General features: G+C 32.1%; 1 protein-coding gene across 1 annotated transcript; it reads right to left on the minus strand.

Annotated features, from left to right (window-relative positions):
* Positions 1-4377: 4377 nt before the first annotated feature.
* LOC131060625 (glutathione S-transferase U17) lies at positions 4378-18989 on the minus strand. The gene is made up of 2 exons (XM_057993932.2): positions 18478-18989; positions 4378-5070 (listed from the first exon to the last, which is right to left on the minus strand). The coding sequence occupies exons 1-2, from the start codon at positions 18802-18804 to the stop codon at positions 4705-4707; spliced, it is 693 nt and encodes a 230-aa protein (XP_057849915.2). The 5' UTR covers positions 18805-18989; the 3' UTR covers positions 4378-4704.
* Positions 18990-20374: the final 1385 nt, after the last annotated feature.

Consider the following 20374-nt stretch of genomic DNA (forward strand, 5'->3'; position numbering starts at 1 on the left):
ATACATTTTCCTACCCTAGGAATTTTTTGAAAACAATTAACTTAACTATATTTTTTCAATTTTACAAAAAATAAATTAAAAAAATCTTTTAACTCAGGAGATACTTTTACCATCATAGAGAATTTAAACTATCATTTTAATGTTTACATTAATCCAATTTTAGTTTAAATATGACAAAAACACATACACACTATTATTTAATACATACAATTAAATAAAATATAAATATTCATTCCTAACCCTAGGTCTTTTGTAAAATAAAACAACTTCATTAAACCTTATTTTGCCAAACCCAATCAATTCATTTAAACCCACAAAGATATTTTCATATTTACTTTATAAAAACCCAAAATTTAAACAACATATGAATTCACACATTTATTAGGTGTTCAGACAAGGAAAGGTTTTCAAAACCATATCAATGGCTATATTTGGGTTAACTTAGGTAAAATACTAGGGACTTGCACTCAAATCAAATATGATGGCTAAGGAAAAACAATTAATGACAAATGTGACACCTCTAATTTAACTATTTTTGGGGTATAACTTAGATTTGTGGAGCCAAGTGGAGAAATACCCTGTACCTATAGCTCAATATATATCTCAATAGCTAAATAATCACATATCTTCCCATTGGGGTACAAAATATTGTCCATAGTTTTATTCATTTAAATGATACAAATAATAAAAGCATCTAATTACCATATAAATATCAATGCATATGTTCATGAGGTAAAACATGATAATAACAACTCACGCAAACCTGCATCACACATGCATCTCAATAAATATCTCCATAATGTAATGCATCTAACCATAGCATCAAAATATAATTATGTAGCATCTCAACTTATGCATAATATAACAATCAAAATATCATCTGATGCTAGGACTAGTGAGGCATTACAATACATCCTTGAGGTCCACATCATGGAGAAGGTATAAATTCTGTGTCTTTTTTTACATTGAATATTGTTTTATGCTTTTATTTTCTCTAGTAGAGGTTATTTAGTTTAAATTGAGTTAGTTGTGTTTGAATACTCTTACTCTTATTATAGTTCAAATTGCACATACACCTAACAAATAAATTATGCACTTAATATTTCTTGATAGAGAGCTAGAGAATATCAAGTCTCTTAGCTTTAAGTTTTAGAGAATAGTTGTCTTTGAGGTGGATGGTTCCATTATATCCATATAGATTGCAAACAACTCTTTCCTTCTAGTGATGTATTTAGTTGCACTTAAGTTAATGTACCAATTTATGCATTATTCATCTTTTCTATTCAAATGTGAATGGTATGTAATTGGATCACCTCCTCATCACATTATCTCTATCATTACTAATATTATTTTGAGATAGAAATTTTGTAGGATTCTTTGTTGATATATTTTATTCTTATATGCCAACCCACTACACCAAGAATACTTTATATAATGGGATTCTCCAAAATATGGTAGCATTTAGATTTTTGTTTTGAGATATTCTATGTTGACAATTGGAATTCTTTTCATTGAAGTAGTGCAATTGATTCTCCATAGGTGACATCTTGATTGGATATGTTTAAAGATGCAACAAAATTCTTGTAAGAGGATGTAAGATCTCTTAGAATGATCAAAATGAGCTTATTATTATCTAGTGTTTATTATATTAATAATAGCTAATTCTCTATCTTAGTCTAATGCATCAAGAAATTGTAGATACACATTCTCCTTTTATTTAATTGTACGTGTATTTTCATTGAGGTAAAACACTCTAGATTTGTTTTTTAGCTTATACACTAATTAAATGTTGACTAATCTTCATGAGAAAAATATGTGCTGCAAATGTGTATCTAGACTCAATCATTCATACATAGAATGATTAGCATAAGTTCCTTTCTATACATTATATCCTAAGCTCTTTGAGTATCGACATTGAGATTTGCATTTTTTTTCTATAACAACATCCTATACATCCTCACATTGGAGGATAGTCTTCATTTTTCCTTTCTATATTAAGTTGGTGGATTCTTTCAACAATTATTTTTGTATGAGCAATGCTTTTGCTCCTACTATTGTTAGATGTTCTTACCTCCTATAGAAATACTGTGATTCAAAAGCTTCTTGACATTCAACTTAGACCTGACTCTTTTATAAATATGACAATAATAATTTAAGATATCATGTAATAACTAGGATACATTGCATTGACGAAAAGAGATACAATTTTTATTATAATTAATTTTATGCTAAAGATTGTCTCTTATGACTTGCCATTAATTGATTAATGAGTTTATTTTGTAATAATTAAAATGTATTAAAATGATAAAGAGCCTACTAATGTATGAATGATCAAAACATAGAAAAATCAATTTTCATTTCACTGAAACCAAAATCAAAATGAAGACATCCGGTTTGCATATTGTTTTACTGAAGATCAATTTACAAGTGAGTTCTCACACACAAACCATATCACTTTCTGAATTTAGAATATAAAAAGTAAACTTGAATGTAGTGAACAATAGTCACAGGTTTGGTATCCAAGAGGTGTTAGAAACTGGCTATCAAACTTCAATTTATTTATTTTAAAATCCGTTGTTTCATCCTTGCACCTAAAATACCAGCACATATTAATTGGGTTTTAGTAATATAAATAGATATTCAAATGATGTGTAGCATATGGTCTTTCCATCATGTGCGTATCTATTGCATGTAATTCAATATTTAGTAAGTTTTTATGACCATTCTGTCTTTCAGTTGCATTGAGAATTGGAATGCTATCCATGATAAGTGCAGCAGTCTCCTTTGACAATGGCTGTGGAAAAGAATTGGGATGCACGCCATTTTCCACAGAGGCGAAGTAGCAAACAAGCACGTTTGCTGAGTGATCCAGGTGGATCTACGAAGGCCAAAAATTTACAGTCTCATAATCTCTCAAATTCAGTATCACTGCAAAGAGCTCAGAGAATGGAACCCGACGCAACTTGAACGGGCGAAAAAAAGAGCTCATATGCAAAAGCTATGCTTGGTCAAAGTTTTGTCAAACAGGTGAACCAGAGGGCTAGATAAAGGGCGAAATCAGACCATCTCAAAAGTGGTCAACAATGGATTTCAAAATGAAGAGTCCGATGAGAGCTTTCCAACGGCGTTCGTTTCATCAAAAACGGAGCTCATATGAAGAAGTTATGATTGTTTGAAGTTCCAAGATAAATACGGATTTTGATGACGTCAGCATGACACTATAAAAACTTTAAGGAGAGGGAAAAAATTCAAATTCAAATTAAAATGGTTATTTAATTCGAATTAGATAATGGGAGTTGAACTCCCAACCATTGCCCTCTTGAAAATAAGGCCAACCAATAGGCTATTTATGGTATATGTTATAATTGAGGATGAGTTTTTATCTATCCATAACAAATCCGCCCAACATCTCATGCATTTATTTTGCTTGATTTTTGGAAGCTACCTTTATTTCGGGATTAGCCAGGTGTAAAGTTTGTTATTACCCAAGCCCCTACGAAAATACATTAATAGACCCCAAATTAGTCATAACTTAGGAAATTTGTTAAACAACCCAAATTTAATATGTAGGTAGAGACGAACAACATATTATTGGGATAGTTTATTTTTGTATAGCTTAAAATTATACAAGCCAAACAAAGGGAGTTTATATTTTGTATGGCTTGAAATTATGGAAGCCAAAATGGGTTAATTTGTTATGTAATTTGGGGAGTTTTATGGTTATTTGGTTTTAGACCAAATAAAGCATATTTTATGTATAAAAGGGGAGTCATTTTCCTTTGTAAGGGAAGAGATATGAGACATTTAGTCTTGAAGGAACCAGTTGTAATTCTTGTGGGAGAATTATTGTAATTCTTGAGAGAATTTTGTAAGTGAGGAGATTATTGTAAGCACGAAGTTATTATCTTCAAGTGCGAAAGAGAGAGACTGTAAAGGCTGAAGCTTGGATGTTGTAAGAAGGCGTGTTTTGCCTAGCGACATTAATAAAGCGGTCCCCGAATTGAGAAGTGGACCCGGAGACGTAGTCCTAACCGGACGAACTCCGTTATCAAATTGTTTGCGTCTCTTCTATCTCTTTCTTATTTCTCTCATTTCTTTTTTAGTTATGTTCTTTATTTTATGTTATTAAACACATTGTTACTTTTAAGTGTTTTAAGCATAAATCTTCTTGTAATTTCAACGGTTAAAAGCATAGTCATGCAATACTGTCAGGATCGGGAATAAACTGTAATTGGAATTAATTTACAAGTTATTGTTTGTAAACTCTAATTTCAGATCACTGAGAAAGAAGATGCTTCCCATTTTGTGCAAAGAACTATGTTACCATTGTTGTCAACTATATCTATATCTAGAGATAAAGTTTGTTAAGACAATCAATCAAAAACACAAATATAAGACTCCATATTTTTCACGATTTACATTTCTCATTACATCTCAGCCTTACTCTTGCTTTAAGAACAGACCATACTACAAAATGCTAGTTTGAATCAAGTAGCAACCTCGTTGTATACATGATGACTATCTTACATGTAGAAGACTAACAAAACCCATTTTTAAGCTTTACTCATAAATATCTTCATGTATGTACAGCCTCGCTTTGAAGGCGATAAGAAAGACAAGAGAGAATAATTGCCTTACCTGAAATTTGTGTTAGTATAATGCTCCAGTTCATTCTATGAGAATGTGTATGTTATATTTAGGTTTTTAGACAGAACCAAAATTTCTTTTCCTGAGAGACTTTGCATAGTCTAATAGTTTGTCAGGCTGCTCGAGGGCTTTTCGGACACAGGGGTGATCATACATCTTGTCCATCCAGTGGTTCATGTGAGGGCATTTGGAAGAGTCAGGGAGCTTCAAGTTCACCATTTGCTCCACAGCTCTCAGCCATGGCATATATGGCGCAACAACTATGTCTATGAAGCCCATATGATCCCCTGAGAAGAAGGCTTGCCCTAATGATATTGTTGCCAGTGTGTTGTCAAGCCTTATGAATTCTTCCACCAGCTCAACCTTTGCTTTCTCTTGATCCTTCCCTTTTGTTTTCACAATTCCACCCACAATCGAAAGAATCTGAACAAATTCAATAATTAAAGGGAGGTATTATAATTACCATATTCTACAAAAATGTAAATGTACCATTCTATATACATACATCATTCAAAAATAGAAAAAACTTAACCTCTACCACGTTCTAGATGACCATCAAGAATTTGCAGTTTATTATTTTCAGTTCGGAACATGGGGAAAGTACTATATACCAGCAATCTATATAGTATTTATGTTAAAGTTACTAAGGTGGGAGTGGGTGGGGTGGATCACAGTGACCCTTTGCACTCTCACATACATAGTTACACTTATGACATCTACCCCTTTCTAGGAGGGAGAATTCGATTAGTACACCTTCCAACTTGATGTTGGAAGAGTAGAAAAATTTAAGCTAGCTTTCATTAAGAGTGTTGCATTAAGTCCCTTTGCTACTATCTACTTCACTAATAGGTGTGTTCTTCACATACTCTCCAACAACCCATGTAGATAATCTAGAAGGTATTTATAGAAAGTATTTACTTGATTTTTAACCTCTTTAACATCATTATGAAGAAGGTAAGTCCTCACTACAATTAAGATCATTAAGGAATAGATTAAGTAATATGTTCTATCAAAGACATTCTATCTTATTGCCAACTAGATTGGGTCCAATAGTACTTTTTGACAATGTCACTCTAATGTCTGCAAGAGGAACATAAGGGAATTACATAGACTTGTCCACACCCCACATACATTGTTATATTTATGAAATTTACCCCCTTAATAAATGGATGGGTTCTAGCTACAAAGTATAATAAATTATCCCCTTCAAAAGAGAGAGAACAATGTGTATTATTGAAAGAAGGAAGGACGAAGAAGTCAACAAGAACTCCATAAGACTACTTCTATCATAAAATTGCAATAATCTCTTTAATATGAGAAAGAAGATAGTACTATAAATATCTTGCGTAAAGAAATAGCTCTTATGTCAATGGTGACGAAATGAAGATAGAAAATGATCTACTAGTTGCAAATAATGTTCCTTTCATTGGGAATAAATAAATCCAATGGTATATGTAGAATAAAGCCCCATCTTTTGGATGAATAGATAATCTAGATATAAATATGCCTTTGAAAAATAGTGTAACATCTAAATACTAGATTTAGATTAGATTAAATCTGAAATCCATGTGAAGATCGATGAGGAACAAGCTCAAAAGACAAAAATCACAAGATAAGAGGAGAAGTATGTTCTCAAATGAATTACACAAAAAATGGATAAAATATTTAATAGATATGTATACTAAGCAATTGTATCTAGAATATAATGAATGTACTACTTCATTGGTTCAATAGGGGTCATAGATATATTGAGATTCAATAGGGGTCATAGATATATTGATACTAATCTCATTAGGAACATTATAAGATGGAGATGCAATCTTCATAAGAGGAGAATAATAAGATAAGCCTTTATATCATTAGAACATACAAGAGTTGCAATGTTTTTAATCCTTCTAAGGTATCAACTTTAACTAATATATTGTTTGCATAATCAAGGGGAATGAAAAAAAATATAGAAAGATAATATGAGAATGAATAGATATATAGGTCTCCAAAGATATACGAAAATTTGGTCCAAAGTACATGTAGAAAATCAAGGTTTGATACAACATAGTGTGATGATCAACATTGGAACACATTGTCTGTTAATGGGTCTAGAAGGGTTAATCTTCCTCAAGTCCCATATGAGATGGTGGTATGAATGCCTCCTGATCTAGGTTGGATTAAGATCAATTTCAATGGTGCTTCATAGGGTAATATTGGTCTTCCAGGCACTAGATACAATGTTCGTGATCACATGGGTAGAACTTCAGGTTGGAGTAGGTAGGGGCTTAGCATGACATCTAACAATGTGGCAAAGGCTAGAGCGGCCTACTTAGCAGTTTGACTTGGCAAATTGCTCTTGGTATCGTTGATTCATCTGGAAGGTGATTTGCAAATCATAATCAATGCCATAATGAAAAGCGACTCTAATAATTGGAAATTTGCATAAGGTGGTGAAGGAAATTTGCAACTTGTTGTCAATGTTCAAATATTTTAAAATTTTACATGTTCAACGTATGGCAATGTGGAAGCGGACATACTTTCCAAATGAGTAGTAGGATTTAATGCAGAGATTGAAGAGACGATTTGGGAATTTCCCTTAGATGACATGATGGAAGTAGGAGCGATCTCGTTGGATGGTATGGGAGTGAGTACATCTAAAAATTAATGTGGAGTTAATGTGTGTCACCATTTCCTTCTCCAAGAAGTGCTTAAGTCCTATTAAGGTGGCAGGGAAGGTTAGTTTGTTGTTGCTTGTTGGTGAATCTTGTGTGAAGATGTCTTGGTGTAAGTGTCAGTTTGGCTTGGTAAGTGGTGTACAACAATGTAAGAAATCTTTCCTTGCAGAAGGCCAAGACAATGGTGGCTTTTTGAGGGAGGGTGACTGAATGATAGTTTGAAATGGGTTTTCAAGTACAGTGATAACGATTTCCTACATTGGGTGAAGACAGTGTTGGGCGATTTGTTTCTAGAGGCGATATGTCGATATCGTACTAATGTTGACATCTCTTATATGTTTGTGACATGGTGCTTGGAATTGTGCTTGTCTAGGAGGAAACGAGGTTGCCTAGTCTGAGCTTGGTAGCCAAAAAGGACGTTCCGACTTTAATAGGAAATAAAATACACCAATAGCAAAATTTGAGACAAATGCCAGCATCAATGAAAATGAATCATATTTTTTTTTTTGATGGATATTCATTTTTAAAAAATTTAATATTGTATGCCCATGTTCTTCCAAAAAGAATGAAATATCACATTTAAGGCAAGTGAATAAGGGTTTTTGGCTATCGAGGGCCATGACTAAATGACTAGTTAGTGATAATTGGGTATACCACTGGCTGAGTGAAGGTGACTCCTTAGTGGAGCCTTAGTAGTGTATTGGTAGAGAAGTCCTAATAAGCACCCCTTGGCTAAGAATTTCTAGGGGCTACCTTGGCATATGATAATGTTCTCTACATTCTCCCCTTCTCTTGCCAAGAAAAATATTATTTCCATACATTTTTGCCTCAAAAGCTCAAATTTCGTAAGGGTTTTTTTTTGCCTCGTTAATGTCAACCAAATTTGGTCAAAACATGCATTGATTTAAAAGCAGTACCACTCAAAAAAAAGTTAAAAATCATCAAAGTTTTATTTTTATTGCTGTCATGACTATGCTATGATCACATATAATACATCATATGAGTATATGGATATGTATCGATCCATACCATTGCAAATATTTTTTTGCGTGAATTTTGAAGATCCTAAATTTTCTATTTTCTTTTAGACTTTAATTTTTACATTTAGAAAGATAATCCTAAGATTTCAACACCTTGTGAATGCAATGGTGGTATCCATTTTTCTCTAAAATGCACTATTTTTAATACATTTAAAACTATATTCCTCAAAAAAGATATAAGAAATCATTGATCTAAAACTTTGATAGCATGAAAGATTTGATGATTGAACTCCAAAAGCATCCTAAGGAACTGTTGCTTTAATGTTTTGCACATATTAACTTTACTTAATCAAGAAGCCTTTTCTTAGTTTTCATTGTTATCTCTAAATTTTTTCCATTTCTAGAGATAAGGTTGGTTAGGTGTCTTAAAACCTCCATGGAATTGTATGCCACTTTCTTATGTGGTGGATACCTCTCTAGGACACTGTATATTGCGCATCTTTATGCATATCTATTCAACTCATGACGTATTGAATTAATTCACTTTGCGTTCAGTATTTGTATGCTTACTCTTGAGCATCTACTTTATCTCAATAAGATCTTGGCCAATCTGACATGGTATCAGAGCCAAATCTGCGTAGACGAAAATTTGGTTTGGTTAATTTTCCGAGTTTAGTTGAAAACATTGTTTGCATTGCATCACTTATATTTTAGTTGCAGGAGATTAATTTTTCAATCCTATGTGAAGAAAGAAGGCATTTATCAGATCGACTAGAATGTGTCAAGGGTCATGAGGTCTTTGCATTAGCCTGATGATTGGCAGTGCTGCATGCAAGATTACCAAGGGAAGAGTCCTTTCAAGCGACTTTCCCAAGCATAGTTTTTTCATATTTTTACCTGAAAGTTGCTCGGCAATCCTTTGGTTTTGGCGTAAGGATTATTTGCATCTATTTGCGAGGCCGAGATGGGTTTTTGTTCACGATTGATTTACCTTTGATTGCGCCTTTGTTTCTTCATATTTACCTCTTGTCTATTTGTACAGATCTATGTAAACGAGATTTATTACAAATCACCTTTTAGTGTAGAGTTTGTCGTAAATGGGTATCTCATTAGATCTAGTTGTTAAGGTCTATTCTTAGGTGTTTTAGTGCTTCCATGAAGTTGCACATTTTTTTCTTATGTAGCATATAGCTCTCCTTGCATTATATAAGGTTTTTTAGGTGTCTTAGTGCTTGCAAGGAGTTGCATGCCACTTTCTTGTGTGGCTGATAGCTCTCTTGTATACTATATATTATACATATTTGGCTTATGACCCTCCACTAGCCATTTCTTCAAATGATATGTGCTAGGGTTGTGAAGCCCACTTATATTGTTCTATTATAAGAGATTCATGGATTTTGGGGGGAAGGTTCTCACTTTCACTACGATAGAATTTCTTGATTGATGCTTAAGAATGCTTCTTTAGGTCTTCCATAGCTATCACCTTGACCTTGCTACCATTTATATTTTAATCCCTACCCTTCAAATTCCTTAGTCACCATTTCCACCTTGAAATTATCCTTGTAAACCTTAACACATTTTCTCTTCCCCTTTCTTTAGACATGTGTTGTAATCCCTCAATCTAGCTAATTTCTCAAATCTATGCTTGACTAATTTCTTTTTCCTACCACCATCATCTAAAAGGATATTCACCATATTATTCATTCTTGAATGAGTTAGGAAATCATTCTCTTTCTCTAATACATTCTCGCCTACTTGATCCCTTTGTAAGAATGGATCTCCTTTACATGGCATTCCTTATTGATAGGCATCGTACCCTCCTCTCCCTTTATTGTTTGGAAATGGTCTTGGGATGCACCAATGCATAATTTATTCTCATCGACAATAACTTAGAATAACTTATGTAGTGGTGCATCCTAGGGTCCGAATAGTTGTTTCCTTATTGTCTTATTCCTTACAAAGGTCCCACCTAAATTATTAGTTGTGTCCTACTTTTATTTTTTTTCTTGCCAATATTTCTAATAATTATATAGAGGGACCAAATCCACCTTTCTTTCTAATTTGCACTTTTTGACTACATGAGTGGTTTTCCAACACTTAAATCACTAAATAGATAAATATTCATAATACTGAAACTCCTACACCCAACTAAAGAGTTAAGCTTAACTAAATGGTGAATAGGCTTATTAAGGTCCATTCTTATGTATATATCAACATAGGATGCCAACTCCTTGTTCTTTGTGGTTGTAGAATTGTATACATATTCTCCTATCATTTTACCCATTACTTAAAAACTATCTTTTGACCATAGCTTATTTTAGATATTGTACATCCTTATCCATAGAAGTGGTTCTTTCATCAACTCTTTGAATGGATTAAAACTAAGAATCTAAGCACAAAAATAGAATGACATATTTCCAATTAACTATAGGTGACATTTTACCACTTTGTTTCTATCATATTTAGTCTAAGATATTATTTGCAAAAACCCTAATGTAAGGAAACCAATGGTGTTGACCCATCTAATTATTAATCAAATCTAATGTAGTCCAAAAATGTATATGCTTAACTATAATTCCCTTTCTTCTTCATACATACACTTTCAAATTTGGAAGATTGTCTAGAAGTATAATGATCAAAGTATCCAATTGATATCATACAAAGCCCTTGAGTCTCACTACCTTCCACTACCTTCTCTTTTTCTTCTTCATGATCTTCTCAAGCCTTAACTATAATATGCATTAACAATTTGCCAAGTATGCTCAAAAGCCACCTTCAAACTCTCTTTGCATTAACCCTTCTCTACATAATTCTCCTCTTGAGACTTTCTAACTCATTATACTTTCTTCTACTTTCTCTGATTTTTTTGACAAGTCATTAGTTGTATATTCCCATATATTTATAATAATATAAATTAATATTAAAATTTAATATTCATATAAAAACATCTTTTAAGTAAAAATTAATAAACAATATAAATAAAATAAAGTAATTCTTATATAATTTTAAAGTAAAATAGAATAATTGAAGTAAAAAAAAATTACTAGCTAAATAAAATAACTTTTTAGTAAATAATGTAAATAAAATAAACATTCTTAAAAGTTGTAAAGTAAAATGAAACAATGACATTGAATCTAAAAAGGGTACTTGTAATGATGTTGTGGGTGTTAGGGCCCCACTAAGAGGCCCCACTAAGACCTCCATTCGTTGGCAAACACAACTTTTCTTGTGTTGCCAAATCTGTTGCCCAACTCTCCAAGGGTGTTTGTCCTCTTCCCTGTGCCAAGTCCTCCCTTGTGGTGGTCTATGGAAAGGATGTGGTGGCCAACATTGGGATTCTCTAGATTTTGGCCCTCGTTACCAGACCTCCATTGTTGGGTAAGTGACTTTTGGAAGCCTTTGGTTGCTCATAATATTGAGCTCTTTCCTTGTGCTAAAGGCTTTTTTATTGCTTCATTTATTTCTTTGAATGATGGGGATTTGGTTTTAGGAAAGTTGTGGGCTTGGGAAGCTCTCCCCCTCTATTAAGCCTTGGACAAATTCCTTTAACTCTCTTACTGGACCGCTTAATGTGCATCCGATTTGGGTTCGCCTTCCAAATCTTCCACTCCACTTTTGGGAAGAATCTTGCTATGAGGCCATTGGCAACTCTATTGGCTACTTTTTAAAGGTAAATGAGGCCACATCTTCTATGGTTCACTCCACCTTCGCTCACATCTTAGTTGACATTGGCATCTCTTTGCCTCTCCCAAGGGATGTGATCCTCATGGTTGGGGATAGGCCTTGGTCGCAGCTGCTGAATTATGAGGGTCTCCCCTTCCACTATTGAAAATGCTTCTCTACAAGCCATTTAGCCTCAGACTACCCTATTTCACATCATAGAGGTGCTTCTAAATGGTGGAAAGACAATATAGAAAAAAAATTGACTATCTTTGTTTCTGATTCAGACTCTGATGAGGATGAGATGCTAGCTCCTATTGTTGCGGATGATGCGATCGTTCCTGGGGATGAAGCTCTAGTTGTCCTTGTTTCATCATTTTCAACTCCTAATGCCATTTCTCTGCAACAACCCGATGTTGTTCTATAGCAAGCCCCTGCTTCTCTGCAACAACACTCTTTGGCACTTCAGATTGTAACTCTGCGGATTCCCCCCCGCTCCCTCTATTGATGGTCTGAATGATTGTATTTCCTGGATGGTGGTTTTCCACAAGTAGATGGGAAAGTCTTTCCCCCTCCCCCAAATCCCTCCTTGGCAAGGCTTGATTACTTTTTCCCCTACTTGAGTCAAGTTTGGGTTGTTGGTTTGACAGGTTATTCTTTTTGCCTATATTTGTTAAGGTTTTATAATATGTTTGTATGTTGTGGAAGTGTTGCCTTGGCTAGTTTTTCTTTGTATTTTGGGGACAACACCCTTGTTTTGCTACTTTTAATTTCAAAAACCCTTTAAGTAAATAAAACAACTAGAGAGTAATATATCTAAATATTTTTTAGTGTTTTAGATTGATATATTTAAGAACAAGGATGCCTCATGTCATGACCATATACATAAAATCCCTTAACTAAAATTTGACAACAATTTACAATCAAACAATTAATATTTAGTAATAAACATATTATTAATCATGTTACCTAATTAAGAAAAGATCAACTGAAAAATTATCATGATAAAGTATATTGAATTATGTGTTTGAATTTTTTTTCCTTTAACTATTTTATAATTGTTTTCATGTGTTGTATTATTTTATTATTATAGAAAAATCATGAAATAAAAGTTGAATTAAAGGAGTCATGAAAATTAAAATAATTCTTGAGTATATGCTAAAATACAATATCCATGTCTTTTTTTAATCTTTCTACTTACTATTAACATACTTGTGAATCTATTTACTAGCTTTTTATTAAAGGATAAATAGGTTTTGAAGGGACTTGAAATCCTATATACAAAATGCTATCACATAAAGAAACACAACCAACCAACAACAACTACTTGCAACGCGTCCTATTGTTGGGTCTAGATCCCTGTGTTATCCGAAGGTTTTAGGCCCCTTCAAACCTGTTGTATGGGGTTTCCGGTCCCCTCAAAACTCGTTTATCCTAATAAAAAACCAACCAACAACAACAACAAAAACCAACAAATTGCCAAAAGCTAGCAAAAAATATAGACCACTAAAACATCTAATGCTTTTATTTTTATCAATAGTGGGCACCTTTTAAGGTGCTGAGCACTATTGTTGTTCAAATCCATGAGCATGCCAACCCAATGAAAGTTCCAAGCCTGTGAGCATAGCAGGCCAATGGGGATTTGAACCTTGGTGGCAGTTTCACCAAGCAAGTGTTTTAACTGCTGAGCTAATTCTTTAAAATACTAGTGCAGCTTCCAATTCCTCATCAATAAACCTTTTTTGCATATTAGAAAAGTTTATTAATTCCTTTTCTATTTTGAGAGATAAGAGGCCCAAGTTCCTCACTAAGGGCAACCTTTTTACCCTTGCCTTTCTTACTACAACCTTCATCTCGAATCTCTATTATGAAGCTATCCACCAATTGATCTTCTCTAAGCTCATGCAATTTATTGGTTAGAATCCTTAGCCCCTCTACACTATTCTAAATAGAACATTGACTAATCTTGCAGATAGTATCATGGTTGTTATTGACCTCCTGCAACTTCTCTTCAAAACTAGTGACTTTTTCAACATAATCAATCTTCAACTGAAAAATATCATTAGCCATTGCATTCTTTGAGGACTGGATCTTTTTTAACTCGCTCAAGGGAAGAGAAATTCTCACATTCCCATTAAGAATTGTTCATAATATTTATATTCAAGATTCTAAGCCTAACATTAATATGATTGATTTCATGAAAGAACCATTTAGCAAGTTTAAATTCCCCACAATACCTTCCCGGCCTAAACCATTAACATCACTAACTTCCTCCCTATTGGTAAGAAGAAAAGAAAACTCTCCTGGAACACTAGGTTCCACATTCCCCTACATCTTTGGCACATGATTAGGGGTTTGCATATTATTGGCCAAACCACAAATATAGCCTTTCCCTTTCCTCAATTCACCAAAACGTGAAGATTCAACTGTATGATCATCCATTTTAGACTTACCTTTGGAGATATCAAGTTGGTGAACCTCCCTAGTTTTAACCTTGTTCACTTGATCAATAATAGGGGAATCATTGTCTACAACCTACTCCTTGCTTGTATACAAATTCTTAGTCCAACAAGAATGAGACTGCACCCTCCTCTTAGAAGAGATCTTCTTCTTACCCTTCTTAGCCTTAGGATGGGGGAACAACACCATGCTCATTGAAAAATCCTCCTTAGTCTTGAATCTATTTACTAGTTATATAGATGCTACAAATGATATTTATATGAAAGTTAAAGCATAAAATTATTTTCATTTAAATAATTAGAAATTTGGATATAGTTTATGTGATTTATTGCATTACTATTAACAAATAAAATAACTTTTCAATTAAGTATTTTTTAAAATCAAATAGTTTAAATTAAAGTTAAAATAATTAATATCTAGATATATTTTCTTATATATCTTACATAACAAATTCAATATAGAAATATTAAGAACGATATTCCTAAAATTCTCGAGGCTAATGTAATTAAGATATTTAAACTATTTTAATAAATATATTAATTTATATTTTTTAAATTAATATATTCTTATTCTTTTAATTTCCTTTCTTTGAAATATAATTTTTGTAATATTAATACTTTTTGTTAATAAATCTTCTATGTGTTACATTTTAATAGGCCTGCTGAAAATAGATTCATACTTTCATGAAGTAGGTTGTTGTACTTAAAAATTCTCATTAGGGAATCCACTAATATTTGTAGTGGCAACTTGATAGTCATAGTTAGATATGGCCATAGAAACTTCCTTCCCTCAAGAGGGTTTGATATATGTAATTTTAATGAACTTCCCATACATTCTACTCTTTGTAATGTCAATGAAATTCATGTCAAATTCTTCCAAGATTGTAGTATTGTGAACATGGTCATTGAATAAGTTCTTTTTTATCATGAATAAAATGTCCCTTCCTATAGTGGTACAAAAATGTTGAATAGTCAAGTAATCTACATAAAAAAATCCTAGTATTCTCATCATTTCTCAAAAAAGTCAACTCTACACTCCATCTTTACATAAGCTTGGCCATGTTTGAAGAAAATATGTAAGCCATATATTTAAATATATGTTTGTTATATTTTGAGTACACAATAATTAATTGTATATTTAAAAAAATTATGTACTAGCTACCTTATCTTAAAAAAAATATATCTATCTAAAAAAGTCAAGAGGCGTCCTTTCCTAGGTGCCCATTCAATTCATATATGAGGCCATTTGATAAGATTATCTTTCAACTATTTTAAGAAAATTATTCTAAAGACGGATATGGTAGTAATTATACTAATTTATTTTCATTAGTTTAATACATATTATTATCATATTGATTTCCTTTTCTTCATAATGTAATTTTTGTAATCCTTACAATTTTTATTAATAAATCTCTTTAATAAAAAAGTATGTACACAACAAATCATTATACTAATAAACTTGTTTTATTTTCATTTAAATTTTTGAAAAGAGAAACACACAAATATTTAAATAAATAAATTATGTTGATTTTTATTAAAATTTATAAAATTAAAAAAATATAAATTTTAAAAACTACAACAATTAATAAAATAAAAATGTACAATATCAATAAAATTGAAAACTATTAAGAAAAACTAATTTGGTGAAGATTACACCTTAAACTTGAAACCTTGGTATCCCTCCTTTCATCTTTTTAAGGAATCCTCGTCCACTCTTGTTTGAGTCCATCTTTCATATTGGTCACTACAATACTAGTTTCATCTTGTTATAAGGCTATTGGGAATTATTTTGGTAAGCTCTAGGATGTTAGCCAAGAAATCATAGACTCCTTGCATAGCACTTATCCAAATCTACATTGTTTGAATAAATCATTGTGAAAAAATGGTGTAGTTCATGGAAGCAAAAAGTGGATTATGTAAGTATAACTTTTTGGTGTTGCTTCTATTATATATATGGTCTTATGGATTCTCACTACTATAAGAAGGTCTTGTATTCTCTCTAGGTTATAATGAGGAAGAGTTATTAGAATTGGATCAGTTTTTTTGGAATGTGAGTTGAAGCAATATAAATAATGTTTTGTTTGATGGTGGTTTCCTTTTAACAATAAATCACATTATATGGATCCCCAAGGAGTTCTATCAATAATGTAATAATAAAGAAGTAATTATTCAGTTCAATAGTGCTTGGAATTCATATGACGAAAGGAGACGTCAATTTTGCCAATTTGATTGCAAACATGAATTGGATTACCCTTCTCACAAAATACTCCACAAATTTTTCCTCCCTATGTACTTGGTAAAATGGAGTTGAATCTCATCACCTTACTATTTTCCCACAACAATTAAAGGAGACTTCTAAGATTGCTATACTAGATTTATATAGCCACACATTTTAGAGAAAGTTTTAGGCAAAGAGGTAGATTAGGAGATTTGTTTGTACTAGAGAAAGAGATATGCCAAATTAGAAGGGTGTACTCAAGTCCCTTCTAACTCTATGTGGATCTATTCTCTTATTAATATTGTAGCTAATACAAAGCTGCCTATAGTTATAAAGAATTAAAAGGAATGGATGATCCTTTTGATGAAGTTTTCTTTGGTTGATGAATTTTAATATATTCACTCCCTTGAGCACAAAGGGACAAAGTTGGAAATGAAGGATATTCACTAACAGTGGAAGATAAAACATAAGATGATTATAAGACCTCAAATTCAAAAAAAAAATATTTAGGTGATAAAAGGAAGCAATTTGATAATTCCATATGAGGTCTGTTAAGTAAGCCATCTTGGAATATATAGTTGTATACATTAAGAATATTTTGTAGATAGATGATTTAATTTTTTTTTTTTAGAATTTTTAAAAATACATAAGTACATTATAAGATTTGGTGAGTCTATTAACAACCAAAATTTACGCTACGCTTGTCTTCTTTTGTACAACACTTAGATGCCTCACATAAGTCTCTCTCTCTCTCTCTCTCTCTCTCTCTCTCTCTCTCTCTCTCTCTCTCTCTCTCTCTCTCAATATTATAAAAAATAGTAAAAATTAAATTTATAAATTTAAACAAACGTAAATTTATAAAATATTAATATTAAAAATAAATAAAAATAACAATATAGATATTCTAAATTAATTTATCTAAAAAAATTAACAAATATCAATCTCAAAATTATATTAAATTTAAAACACATCAACATTGAATATCTTTTAAATAAATACATTTAAGATATTTATCTTAGCATAAACAATATAATGTAATAAATAAAATAAATTCATATATAATAAGAAATAGCTATCTACTTCTTAAGATGCACCAATACATAAATTATGCATAAATCATAATGTATTAAAATAACTTAATTGATACATCCTACTATCTTAATACATGATCAGAAAAATATTATAAATCCTTAAATAAATATATTTAAGATATTTATCTTAACATAAAGAATACAATATAATAAATAAAATAAACCCATATAAAGTGCCTTAATGCACGGCCCAAAAATTGAAAACTGTTTTGGACAAGACTAATTTACCTTTGCACATGATTCATGCATCTTCCTCAACACTCAAGGAGGAAAGAAGAATAAAATATGTTAGCTTCCACATGGCTAAATAGTTCAATAAATCTTTTACAATACAACTATCTCGAAACATATTAAAATAATAAAGGAAAAGAAATAATTAAATATATATTATTCATCTAGTTTAGGTGAGACAAGGGAAAAGCATGTGTATAGAATATTAAATCTAAATATGAATCATTCACCAGGAAAAATCTTTCCAAGACAGTCCAGAAAATGTCAATAACTATTGGTCAAGTAATCTAAAAACAATCTTAATTTTAATTACATGAATTGTGAAAAACTCATATCGACTGTGTCTAAACATTCACAAATAAAGACGTAAGACAGAAATCACACAGTAATAGATGAACCCTACTAAAAAAAGCCGTAATATTTAAGAAACCCTACTGTTATAAGCAGATCCACATAAACAAGATATGAATATAAATACAATATTCCCTAGTATTCCACATATAAGATGATGAAGGCAAAGAAGAATACCTTTTTGTCAATGAAATCGCCCCAGAATCGAGCGAGAGCACGAGCATAAGGATCCTTGGGGAGAAGATCCAATCCATTGTGAGAGGGCCATGTCTCATCTATGTATTCTAGAATTATTAAGGATTCAGGGATGGCTTTTCCATTGTGAATAAGCACAGGCGCCTTATTCACTGCAGGATTACACTGCTGCAGAAATTCATTCTGGTTCAGCTTATCTCCCTCCATGATTTCATACTTAATTCCTTTGTATTCCAATGCAAGAATAACTCTCATGCAAAATGGACTTGCCCAGGATGATAGAAGCTTCACATCACTCTTATCCTCCATAACCCAACACAGAAGACAAAGGGTTTTCTCTAAACAACAAAAATAAGAATCCCAAATCTGAAGGTATTCTAGTATGAATTCTAGCTTTAATGCATTGGGTATAAGTTATCTGAGTACCCCAATTGACCAAAAAAACTATTCTTTTGCCCAAGATTCTCAGAATAATTACAGGAAAAAAAAGTGGTAAGAGTTATGCTCAACATACAATTATGTGATTTTGGACATATGTTATTTTTTTAGATTGGAATGTGAGTATATGTCCCGATTGTACAGATATTCTTGTTAGTGGGCATTATCTTTTAGTGCAAGCAATTAGAATCAATCGCTTTTGCTTTCTTATCGCCTCATGGCCTTTTACTGTTCATCTGAAAATCCAATTCTGCAGATAAGTATGAAATGAATATGTGGCTAAAGGAGGCGTGTGAAAGCAACAGGATCATCTTTAAAATCAAAAGAGAAAAGAAAAAACTATGAGCTGACGTCATGAGACAATGGAACTTCTGAATTTTTATTTGGTGAAGAGACGTTCGTTGGGAATAATCACAAGACTTTTGTACCTGTAAAATAGCAATGGACATCATTAATTTTGAAAGTGTCCATTTGATTTCTTTAGAACCTTCGTTTAGCCGAGACTACGTCCATGACTAATGAAAGATGATGCTTGCTTCCTCTATATTTAGAATGATATTAAAGCCAATACTTTCTTTAATACCATATGAAAGATGCTGTTTCCTCTTCATTCCCGAATCCCAATCATACGAAAGCGACTAATGACTTTTAGTCATTTTAGGGAATACTCAATCTTAAACCCCACCTTTATGAGGAGTAAGCTACAAGCCCAAACCCAACCTTTATGAGGAGTAAGGTAGAAGTCAATAGTTTCTTATAATCTTCCTAGAGAAGATTCAATCTTAATATCCAACTTATGAAAGTAAATATTTTTATGTATATTTAGAGTATAAAAATTATGACACGTAATGAGCAATGTTAAAAAATGAAAGGATACTCGTTGTGTAATATCATAGAAACTATTGGCATATCGGCAGGTGTTGGGCTCTCTTCCATATTTTGTCTTTTCTTTCACATACCCCTTATCACCTAATACTTCAATAAGATTGTTAGTTTATTTTTTTCTTATAGTATCTAGAAGGATTTTGAATTAGTCAACTTGTTCATCAAATATGATGGATAGTAGATTAAGGATTGGTGTTTCCTTTAATGACAATAACATATCTAATAGTTCCCCATCATCAATTTTAACCAACCTTTAGTTAAGAAAATCCATCTAAAATAATCCTAATCGATTCCATCCATCTTCTTATAAAGTGCCACGAACAAGAAACCTAAACTAATCCCATCCATCATCCAATCACCTCCTCATTATATGATTAGACGCTTGATCCTCTCAAACACATAAACAAGAAAATTAATGACATCTAGCATATAATTGACAATTAAGTTGGAAATGATGTTGATCACATCAATCATGAGGATAAACAAGTCATGGTTGAAAATATTAGACATATAATTGATCAATGTAGAATGATCGTGAATGAAGAGAAAGCACACA

The sequence above is a fragment of the Cryptomeria japonica genome, chromosome 7, assembly GCF_030272615.1.
Source record: "Cryptomeria japonica chromosome 7, Sugi_1.0, whole genome shotgun sequence".
NCBI classification, from domain to species: Eukaryota; Viridiplantae; Streptophyta; class Pinopsida; order Cupressales; family Cupressaceae; genus Cryptomeria; species Cryptomeria japonica.